This window comes from Salvelinus alpinus, chromosome 2 (genome assembly GCF_045679555.1).
Source record: "Salvelinus alpinus chromosome 2, SLU_Salpinus.1, whole genome shotgun sequence".
NCBI classification, from domain to species: domain Eukaryota; kingdom Metazoa; phylum Chordata; class Actinopteri; order Salmoniformes; family Salmonidae; genus Salvelinus; species Salvelinus alpinus.
The window spans coordinates 50,622,436-50,633,855 of record NC_092087.1 but is presented as its reverse complement, the minus strand read 5'-3'; the positions used below and the strand labels follow the sequence as shown (position 1 = coordinate 50,633,855).

General features: G+C 43.0%; 1 protein-coding gene across 4 annotated transcripts; it reads left to right on the top strand.

Moving 5' to 3' along the window:
- Window positions 1-6,455: 6,455 nt before the first annotated feature.
- On the top strand, window positions 6,456-11,115 carry LOC139542966 (zinc finger protein 11-like). Of its 4 annotated transcripts, none has more exons than XM_071349000.1 (3): window positions 6,456-6,595; window positions 7,614-7,832; window positions 7,969-11,115. In XM_071349000.1, the coding sequence occupies exons 2-3, from the start codon at window positions 7,628-7,630 to the stop codon at window positions 10,404-10,406; spliced, it is 2,643 nt and encodes an 880-aa protein (XP_071205101.1). In that variant the 5' UTR covers window positions 6,456-6,595; window positions 7,614-7,627; the 3' UTR covers window positions 10,407-11,115. The 4 variants fall into 4 exon arrangements, with proteins under 4 accessions (XP_071205101.1, XP_071205109.1, XP_071205097.1 ...); XM_071349008.1 differs by having other exon boundaries at window positions 6,524-7,522; XM_071349017.1 differs by having other exon boundaries at window positions 6,536-6,606.
- The last annotated feature ends 305 nt before the right edge of the window (window positions 11,116-11,420 follow it).

The window sequence follows — 11,420 nt, the reverse complement described above, 5'->3', positions numbered from 1 at the left end:
ATAGGGAAATAGAAGAAAGCAGGGATCACAATACAATATATTAGTGGAGGGCTGAAAAATGCAGGTAACCTTCCCAACATTTTCCCGAAATCCCAGTTGGAAGATTCCTGGAATCAGGATGGAATAAGTAGGAAATCCGGGAATCATCCAACCGAATTTTACAACCTTGCATTACTGTTTTGATGTACATTTATGAACAGTAGTACTTCTTAGACTAGAGTAAAAAAAGAGAGATTTAATTGACACATCAATATCATAAAACAAAGAGGGCGTGCTGTTCTCAACAGATAAAAACAGACTGTCATTGTGCCAATGCATTACAGATACTCGTAGCTTCATTCTGCAACCTAGTGGTCATTTTGCATGGATGCACAACATAAACAGGTCAGTTATACAGTGGGGTGCAAAATGATTGGATCCCTTGAAACAGATGAGCAAAAAAATACTATAAAATAAATACAAATACTGAGCTATATTGTGTGTAAAAACATGTTTTATATTATAATATTTTATACTAATACAGTTGCGAAGATATAGATTTTGTTTAACAAGTAATACAAAATACATTTTTAAAAAGATAGGGGTCAAAGTTATTTGATCCCGTTTTCAATACTCCAGCACCCTCCCTTGCGAGAATAACGACACCGAGCCTTTTTCTAAAATGTTTTATGATTGGAGAACATATGGAGAGGGATCTTAGACCATTCTTCCATACAGAATCTTTCCAGATCCTTGATATCATTTGTCTGCGGTTATGGACTGCCCTCTTCAATTCAATCCACCGGAAAATACCTCGTCATTCCGACTGCAAAATATGGTGGTAGATCTTTGAAATGATGTCACCAGCAGAATCTGAGATAGATTTCGCTTTATTGGTTGAGGATGTGCATTGATTTCTCAATTGTCTGAAAAGCAGCAAATCAGCTAGAGTTATTCTCGCAAGGGGAGGGTGTGGGAGTATTGAAAACAGGAGATCCAATCATTTTGACCACTATCTTTTTTTAAAGATTTTATTTTATTATGTGTTAAACAAAATCACTTTCTCTGAGCAATTGTATAAAATATCAGTTTTAATTGTTTGTCTGCATACAATATAGCTCAGTATTTGTATTTATTTCATACAGTCTTTTTTGCTTATCTTGATCAAGGGATCCAATAATTTTGGACTCCATTGTATAACTTTTTTTTATTTTTTTATTTTTTATTTTTTACACATGTAAACAAAACCTGCATATCCTTAGCAGAAAAATATCAAATCTTAATTACTGACAGAGGTGCTCTGTATATCAATTTCATTCTGAATAGAGTTAAAACACACAAACTCAGACTGTGATTGAGCGTAGTAAACCCAGCCAAAGATAATCTTAAACCAATCAAGGACTTGCACTAATCCAAGACGACAATATCCTGTTGTTGTTATTGGTGCATTTCTCTGTGCCCAAGACCATTATGTCAGATTCTAACTGGTTAAGAGCGACTATGTAGCCTAACCATTACAAAGTCAATCAAATACAACTATGTATTTATGCTTCATCATTGCCATCTTTCCTACAGCATTTTCATGCTGCTTCTGCTGCTACTACTAGTAGCATCACACTGGAAGCTGGCTGGGTCTCAAGCCCCAAAATAGCTTATCTAGTTCCTCCCACAATTTACTCCAATTCTTTGCATTATTGAGGTTTATTTTTGTATTGGTTCACTTTATGCCATTTTTGCAAGTGAAAAACTTAGAATCCCAGATACTCATTGAGTTGTAATGGACCCACTCTCAGGCCTGTAAAGCTCCTATATCACCCACCCAGGCATCCAGCATTACAGTTCTCGCCTGGATGCCCTGGTACTGCTGAGGGGTGTAGTTGCGGGCTCCTACGGGGATGAAGCCGTGGAGCTGGGCACCGTGTTTCGTGAGGAAGGGGATGGAGCAATGGCCGGTCATAGATGGGCTCAGCAGCACTGTTGTCCGGACGCCCAGCGCCTCCATAAACCTCCCTAGGAGGTCCACCCGGTGCTGATCCGTCTTCAGAGCATCCGAGTCTGGAGAGTTCCCAAATCCTGGAGGGAGGAAGGGAAGGATTTAGAGAAAAAGGGAGAGCGAGAGAGGAGAAGAGAAACCAACTGATAAAGCACTATAAAAAGTGTGAACAAGCATCTGTGGAATTCAATGAGAACCCATGATTCTAACTGGCTATCAGAGGAGGCTAGTGGGACTGACTCTGCCATCAGCATGACGCAACAGGAACCGTGATTCGTCGGACCAGGCAATGTTTTTCCACTCCTCAATTGTCCAGTGTTGGTGATTGCGTGCCCACTGGAGTCGATTCTTCTTGTTTTTAGCTGATAGGAGTGGAACCCGGAACCCGGTGGCTCGACGACTCATTGCGAGCTCACAGAACCGGGCTCCGGGCAGCCGAGCGGAAATGGAGGAAAACTCGCCTCCCTGCGGACCTGGCATCCTTTCACTCCCTCCTCTCTACATTCTCCTCTTCTGTCTCTGCTGCTAAAGCCACTTTCTACCACTCTAAATTCCAAGCATCTGCCTCTAACCCTAGGAAGCTCTTTGCCACCTTCTCCTCCCTCCTGAATCCTCCTCCCCCTCCCCCCCCTCCTCCCTCTCTGCGGATGACTTCGTCAACCATTTTGAAAAGAAGGTCGACGACATCCGATCCTCGTTTGCTAAGTCAAACGACACCGCTGGTTCTGCTCACACTGCCCTACCCTGTGCTTTGACCTCTTTCTCCCCTCTCTCTCCAGATGAAATCTCGCGTCTTGTGACGGCCGGCCGCCCAACAACCTGCCCGCTTGACCCTATCCCCTCCTCTCTTCTCCAGACCATTTCCGGAGACCTTCTCCCTTACCTCACCTCGCTCATCAACTCATCCTTGACCGCTGGCTACGTCCCTTCCGTCTTCAAGAGAGCGAGAGTTGCACCCCTTCTGAAAAAACCTACACTCGATCCCTCCGATGTCAACAACTACAGACCAGTATCCCTTCTTTCTTTTCTCTCCAAAACTCTTGAACGTGCCGTCCTTGGCCAGCTCTCCTGCTATCTCTCTCAGAATGACCTTCTTGATCCAAATCAGTCAGGTTTCAAGACTAGTCATTCAACTGAGACTGCTCTTCTCTGTGTCACGGAGGCGCTCCGCACTGCTAAAGCTAACTCTCTCCTCTGCTCTCATCCTTCTAGACCTATCGGCTGCCTTTGATACTGTGACCCATCAGATCCTCCTCTCCACCCTCTCCGAGCTGGGCATCTCCGGCGCGGCCCACGCTTGGATTGCGTCCTACCTGACAGGTCGCTCCTACCAGGTGGTGTGGCGAGAATCTGTCTCTGCACCACGTGCTCTCACCACTGGTGTCCCCCAGGGCTCTGTTCTAGGCCCTCTCCTATTCTCGCTATACACCAAGTCACTTGGCTCTGTCATATCCTCACATGGTCTCTCCTATCATTGCTATGCAGACGACACACAATTAATCTTCTCCTTTCCCCCTTCTGATAACCAGGTGGCGAATCGCATCTCTGCATGTCTGGCAGACATATCAGTGTGGATGACGGATCACCACCTCAAGCTGAACCTCGGCAAGACAGAGCTGCTCTTCCTCCCGGGGAAGGACTGCCCGTTCCATGATCTCGCCATCACGGTTGACAACTCCATTGTGTCCTCCTCCCAGAGTGCTAAGAACCTTGGCGTGATCCTGGACAACACCCTGTCGTTCTCAACTAACATCAAGGCGGTGACCCGTTCCTGTAGGTTCATGCTCTACAACATTCGCAGAGTACGACCCTGCCTCACACAGGAAGCGGCGCAGGTCCTAATCCAGGCACTTGTCATCTCCCGTCTGGATTACTGCAACTCGCTGTTGGCTGGGCTCCCTGCCTGTGCCATTAAACCCCTACAACTCATCCAGAACGCCGCAGCCCGTCTGGTGTTCAACCTTCCCAAGTTCTCTCACGTCACCCCGCTCCTCCGCTCTCTCCACTGGCTTCCAGTTGAAGCTCGCATCCGCTACAAGACCATGGTGCTTGCCTACGGAGCTGTGAGGGGAACGGCACCTCCGTACCTTCAGGCTCTGATCAGGCCCTACACCCAAACAAGGGCACTGCGTTCATCCACCTCTGGCCTGCTCGCCTCCCTACCTCTGAGGAAGTACAGTTCCCGCTCAGCCCAGTCAAAACTGTTCGCTGCTCTGGCACCCCAATGGTGGAACAAACTCCCTCACGACGCCAGGTCAGCGGAGTCAATCACCACCTTCCGGAGACACCTGAAACCCCACCTCTAAGGAATACCTAGGATAGGATAAAGTAATCCTTCTAACCCCCCCCCCCTTAAAAGAGTTAGATGCACTATTGTAAAGTGGTTGTTCCACTGGATATCATAAGGTGAATGCACCAATTTGTAAGTCGCTCTGGATAAGAGCGTCTGCTAAATGACTTAAATGTAAAATTGTTACTATGATTAAATGTCAGGAATTGTGAAAAACTGAGTTTAAATGTATTTGGCTAAGGTGCATGTGAACTTCCGACTTCAACTGTATATTGGTCCAGGCAATATATATACAGTATACACTACCGGTCAAAAGTTTTAGAACACCTACTAATTTAAGGGTTTTTCTTTATTTTTTACTATGTTCTACATTGTAGAATAATAGTGAAGACATCAAAACTTATGAACCCCAGTTTTTTTTTAAGAAATCTAAATATATTTTGGATTCTTCAAAGCAGCCACCATTTGCCTTGATGACAGGTTTGCACACTCATGGCTTTCTCTCAACCAGCTTAATGAGGTAGTCACCTGGAATACATTGCAATTAACAGGTGTCCCTTCTTAAAAGTTAATTTGTGGAATTTCTTTCCTTAATGCGTTTGAGCCAATCAGTTGTGTTGTGACAAGGTAGGGGTGGTATACAGAAGATAGCCCTATTTTGTAAAAGACCAAGTCCATATTATGGCAAGAACTGCTCAAATAAGCAAAGAGAAACGACAGTCCATCATTACTTTAAGACATGAAGATCAGTCAATATGGAACATTTCAAGAATTTTGACAGTTTCTTCACGTGCAGTCGCAAAAACTATCAAGCACTATGATGAAACTGGCAATCATGAGGACAACCACAGGAATGGAAGACCCAGAGATACCTCTGTTGCAGAGGATAAGTTCATTAGAGTTACCAGCCTCAGAAATTGCATCCCAAATAAATGCTTTACAAGTTCAAGTAACATCAACTTTTCAGAGGAGACTGTGTGAATCAGGCCTTCATGGTCAAATTGCTGCAAAGAAACCTCTACTAAAGGACACCAATAATAAGAAGAGACTTGCTTGGACCAAGAAACACGAGCAATGGACATTAGACCGGTGGAAATTTGTCCTTTGGTCTGGAGTCCAAATTGGAGATATTTGGTTCCAACTGCCGTATCTTTGTGAGATGCGGTGTTGGTGAACGGATGATCTCCGCATGTGTATTTCCCACCGTGAAGCATGCAGGAGGAGGTGTTATGGTGTGGGGGTGCTTTGCTGGTGACATTGTCTGTGATTTATTTCGAATTTAAGGCACACTAAACCAGCATGGCTACCACAGCATTCTGCAGTGATACGCCATTCCATCTGGTTTGGGCTTAGTCCCGCTATTATTTGTTTTTCAGCAGAACAATGACCCAACACACCTCAAGGCTTTGTAAGGGCTATGTTGCCAAGAAGGAGAGTGATAGAGTGCTGCATCAGATGACCTGGCCTCCACAATCCCCCGACCTCAACCAAATAGAGATGGCTGAGTCGGACCGCAGAGTGAGAGGAAAAGCAGCCAACAAGTGCTCAGCATGTATGGAAACTCCTTCAAGACTGTTGGGAAAGCATTCCAGGTGAAGCTGGTTGAGAGGATGACTGCTTTGCACACTCTTGGCATTAAGGCAAATGGTGGCAAATGGTGGCTTCTGCTAAATGACTTAAATGTAAATGTAAATGTGGCTATTTGAAGAATCTCAAATATAAAATTAATTTGATTTGTTTAACACTTTTTTTGGTTACTATATGATTCCATGTGTCTACAATGTGGAAAATAATATAAATAAAGAAAAACCATTGAATGAGTAGGTGTTCTAAAACTTTTGCCCGGTAGTGTATACCAAAATATGATTACGTTCTGATCATTTGAACATGTATTCACATGACTTGATTCATGAAATGTGTAATAAAATAATAATGAAACAGTAATCCCATATGCCTAAAGTAAACGAAATATAGTACAATATCAAAAACGCACATTGTAGACAAACGTGTCCCGAAGATTCTGCTGTTTGCAGAAGCAGATATATAAAGTGTGTTTCGAATAAATAATTCCGAAAAGGAATTATTATTCTGCATTTTTTTCGTTCCAAATCAAATCAAGGTACATTTAAAAAAGATTTCAAATTAATATAGCTGAGTAACAGTTAATTATTAACAATGACATCTACGAGATCTATTGATGAGAATGTTATTTTATATCGATCAAGTCCAGCAATTACACTGTTGTTTCTAATCGAACACATTTGTGGGCTGCACGACAACATGGCGGGGTAGCTACTGCAGATAGCAAACGGAGTGACTCGATGTTGTTTTAGGTTTGTATCGGGTAAATTAGTGAATTTATTAGCTATCGTGCGCTCAGGCTCTCTGCGGAAGTTTGGTATTTTAATAGATAGTTACTCACCTTGAAAGTAGTCTAGTTGGATTGAAAACTGAAACAATGGTTCGTTTTTTTTAAAGCCAACATCCGCGAAGTTTAGCCACAGCTAGTTAACCTAGATAACAATACAAATAACATGTAAGTTAAGTCAAACCAAATAATGTAGTTCATTTGGCCATGATAACATTTGAGATCTAGCCGGACGACACACACTACAATATTTCCCGCTGCTCTGTCGTTCGTTAACTAGCTACCACAAGTACATTCGAACGTATACATCAAATTGTATGCGTTTACGGCTTGACAGACATGGTAGTAGAAGGTGAACGTTGAACTTTTGCTGAACACATATCCAGATGATGCTGCGTACCATTTTGCACAATAACACTGTCGGTATGATCGAGGCGATACACTGTCATTGCGCTAAATGGTATGCAGCATCAACTGGATATGTGTGCGCAACAAAAGTTCAACGCTACCTTTTCTGTCAAGCCGTCTACGCATACAATTTGATGTATACGTTCGATAAATCCAACATATGCACCATGTACCAAAACGAAAATTGCTGTTGGTGTGATCGTGGCGTTCAGCTTCATTGTGTTTTGGTACACCAGAAGTACATTAATTTCCAATGGAATGCTAAGTTGCAGTTGCAGTTTATTCTGTGTGGTGCATACAAGTTGGATTTATCAAAAGTATGCGTAGACGGCTTTACAGAAACGGTAGCAGAAGGTGAATGTTGAACTTTTGTTGCACACACATCCAGATGATGCGGAGTACCATTTTGCGCATTTACACTCTAGGTGTTATGGAGGCGTAGCGTTTGGCTGGAGCAAGGAGTCCGAGTACCAGGCAATTTGAGGTCCCGAACACTTGCATTCTGCGTTATCTAACATCTTTAAAGAGATAGTTGTTTGTAGAATTATTTTGTGTGTGTGTGTATGTGCGCTCAGGATAAGACGATAACATGGAGTCCATTGATTTGGAGAAGGAGGACCCTCCTAGCTCACTATCTGGATATGCCAATGGTGAGATCATGACCTTGGAGATCTCAGACGTCTCTCCAGACTTGCTTGTTCTCGAGGTAAAGGACAGCAACCTACCAGAAAGTATCTATGGCAGCCTGGACATGGAGATGAATGCTGACTTTCATGAGGATGATGATGGGCATGGTAAGAGAAGACGGCAAGGCTATTGGGTTGTGGGTTAGGCTAACTTGCGATTAACTGGGTTATTAACTGTTATAGAAATACATACTAGGTCAAAAGCATTTAAACGTTGTCCTTGTTGCTTCTGTCTTTTGTAAAGGTTTTGCAAATGTGGAACTCCAGTTCTTTCCCTGTGATGCCTGCGAAGCCTCCTTCACTAGCGAACCGGAGCTGGAGCAGCACTTGATAAGCTCTCACTCAATATGTGATGTAGCAAGTGAGAGAGGAAGACAGAAGGCCAAGTCAATGGAAACAGAAGGTGTCTCTCCCCTGCACACCTGCATGACCTGTGGGAAGGTGTTCAAATATCTAACTTCATTCCGAAAACATGAGGAAACTCATATCAAAGCCCTGTACACCTGCAAGACTTGTGGGAAGGAGTTTAAATACCTAACTTCATTTACAAAGCACCAGGACACTCACGTTGTACCAAGAACGAGAGGAAGAAGAAAGGGTAAGTCGATCAAAGCAGTTGGCCTAAGTGTCAATAAGAAAATGAAAGGCCTTCACACCTGCAAGCACTGTGGTAAGGAGTTCAAATACGTAACTTCTTTCATAAAGCACGAGAAGACTCACAGGATCACGATAACCAAAAGAAGCCAAAAAAAACAGAGGAAACTTTCAACTTCCAAGATTATTATACGTCTTGAAGGCAATAGGACAGATGCCACAGAAACTCATGTAAGGGCCAACAAGAAAAACAGGAAGAACAGCGAAGATACTAAGGATCAGAATGATCAGGATGCATGTCTTTTAATATCTTCTGCAGTACAGCAAACGCCTGATACTAAACGTTCTCCTCCATTTCCTTGTCTGGATTGTGGGAAGATTTTTAAGTTTTTCAAATCTTACCAAAAACACCAGAAAAGACATGCTTGGGCACAGGGCAAAAGTGAAGGAGTGCCTCCTAAACAGAAGCACGGACCAGAAGCGAAAGAAAATATTAGATGTCCGGTTTGTGGTAGAGCATTCAACAAGCAAACAACTCGCACCAAGCACCAGAACATTTATCATCTGAAAAATAACTTGCATAAAAACACAAATGCTTTAACGTGCTGTGAATGTGACCGCCATTTTGAAAAGGCAGATCTTTTCCAAAAGCATAAGTGTTTCCACCTGCGTAAGCATGTAAAGTCTTTCATAGAGGCAGGTAGGGTGAGCCAAGATGGGGATGTTTTCTATTGTCAACTCTGTGTCCTACAGCTCACCAGTGGACTGGAGTTTGAGAATCATGCCAGGGACATACACCCGGACCAGTACCGCAAAATCCTTAAAGCGGTTGGCAATATCATTAAAGACACCTTGAAAGGCTTGCAGACACGAAGGGTTGACAATCAGTCAACAAGTCAGGAGGAACCTGAAATAGACTTTAACAGTGTAGGAGAGACGGAGGAAGATGGATCGAGACAATTCATTTGCAAGAATTGTGGGGAATATTTCATATATCGCGTTTCGTTTACATTTTGCGGGAAGTGTTTAAAGGATCGCAAAGACCGCAGGAAAGCATCCAAGGTGTACCACTGTGAGGAATGTGGCCAACACTTTGGCCGAAAGGATCACCTGAAGCGCCACAGCTATTCTCATTCTGGCAGTTCCTTTGTCTGTTCCGATTGTGGTGTTAAATTCAGGGATCCGGGAGAGTTGCGTACACATGAAAAGACTCATCAGGTGAGAAACCACGCCTGCCAGCAGTGTGGGAAGCGGTTTGAACAGGAAGAGGAACTGATGTTGCATCGTGAAGTTGCTCATCCAGAACCAGGCGGTTATACATGCCACCGGTGCGGCAAGACGTTTAGTACAGTGAAAAATCTGGGAAAACACAGAATGATCCATTCAAATAAAACTCCTCATGTCTGTTCAAATTGCGGTACGAAGTTCAAGAGGCGAGAGCACCTGAGGCGGCATGAGAGCCTGCACACCAACGAGAAACCTCACCTTTGTCATTGTTGTGGGGATACATTCGGGCGGAAGGAGGACCTTAACACCCACCTCGGTAAAATGCACATCATATCAAGACATTTTCTTTGTAAAGCTTGTGGGACAAGTTTCAAGGACCGTAACGCTCTCAGGAGACATAGGTATCACGCTCACACTAAGGCTGGCAAGGTGTTCCAATGTGAGGCATGTGGCCTAAGCTTCGGTCGGGCGGATCATCTGAAGCGCCACCAGCACACACATTCCACTGAAAGACCCTTCTCATGCTCAATGTGTTACAAAGTATTCCACCGGGCGGACAACCTCAAGAAGCATGAAAGAAATCACAGGAACAAGTGGTTGGAATACCTGAACACTCACCGCCACAAAACGCCCAAGCAGGAGAGCAGATTTTCTGAGAGCTCCAAGTGGAAACTGCGTCGATCTGAAGCATCTGCCCTACTAAAGCTCATCCAGAGTCACTCCAAGCAGCAGCAACATACCTGCTACGTTTGTAAAAAGACTTTCAGAGGAATTTACTATCTAAAGAGGCACCGTCTACTAAACTGCTGTGTACAAAGAAATAAAATGATGGATTCATTCCGATATGGAACTGTTAAATAACCTACTTTGGAGTTGATAACCTGACAGATTTAGAAGTGAAACTTCATTTTATTTTGTAGAACTCGTTGGTGGGTTTTTGTATATAGTGAGCTGTAGAGCTGGGACGATAAACTGAAAATGATCAACACTGACCACACCGATCGCTTATCGCATGCATTTAGCTGATATCGTTCATTAAGATAAGTAGCCTATACTAGAGAAATGTGACGTTTGAAATTAAATACGTTTGCTAATATGGGTGATTGTTAATGGGACAATTGATGGTTACAACCATCAAACTAGAAGTAGTACTAAACGATCATTTTTAAAAACGGTGGTGCACATCGTTATAAACTTGCCGTGCGATTTTATCGTTATTGCATCAATTCAGGCAATTTATCGTGATATGGATTTTTTTTGGTCCATATCGCCCAGCTCTAGTGAGCTATGGCTTGCTGTATCTTGTATTGTCATGCATTTTCACAATGAAAATTATAACATCAAAAATATTTATTTTGTTATCTTGTTTCCTATATCATATACCCCCCCCCCCATTCATATCTCCAAATATCCTTCAACATACTGGTATTGTTATTGTAGCAGTTAGGAAGCTTGCATGCATACTTTGTAGTATAGTTCTTACTCTTTTGTATTACTTTGAAAGTGAACAATGAAACACATGTCGATTACATACAAAAAAAATATGGTGTAATAAAGAGGAATCACTATCCTTTCTGTTCCAAAGTGTCCACATGGTGGAGATCACAGAGCACTGTTGTGGGCCAGGCTTCTATATTAAGGAAACATTCGTCTAGGATGGTATTGTGTTCATCCCTCACCATCCACAGATCTGGCATGTCACAATATCTTTGTTTTTCCCCTCTTAAAAAACTAGTACAAGGGCACAGAAAATGTCCCCAAAAAGTAAGGATACATATTTTCCTGTGAATAAACACATGTTATATTCCGGGAATAAAGATCCTGTGAAAAGCCAAAGATTTAAATGGCTTTAATTGCAATATGTTGCCACTATAA

Excerpts from the sequence above, each read along its gene's own strand:
- LOC139542966 (XM_071349000.1), top strand. The coding sequence starts at position 7,628 with ATGGAGTCCATTGATTTGGAGAAGGAGGACCCTCCTAGCTCACTATCT. Across the intron at positions 7,833-7,968 it reads TGAGGATGATGATGGGCATG|GTTTTGCAAATGTGGAACTC; the intron begins GTAAGAGAAGAC and ends TCTTTTGTAAAG.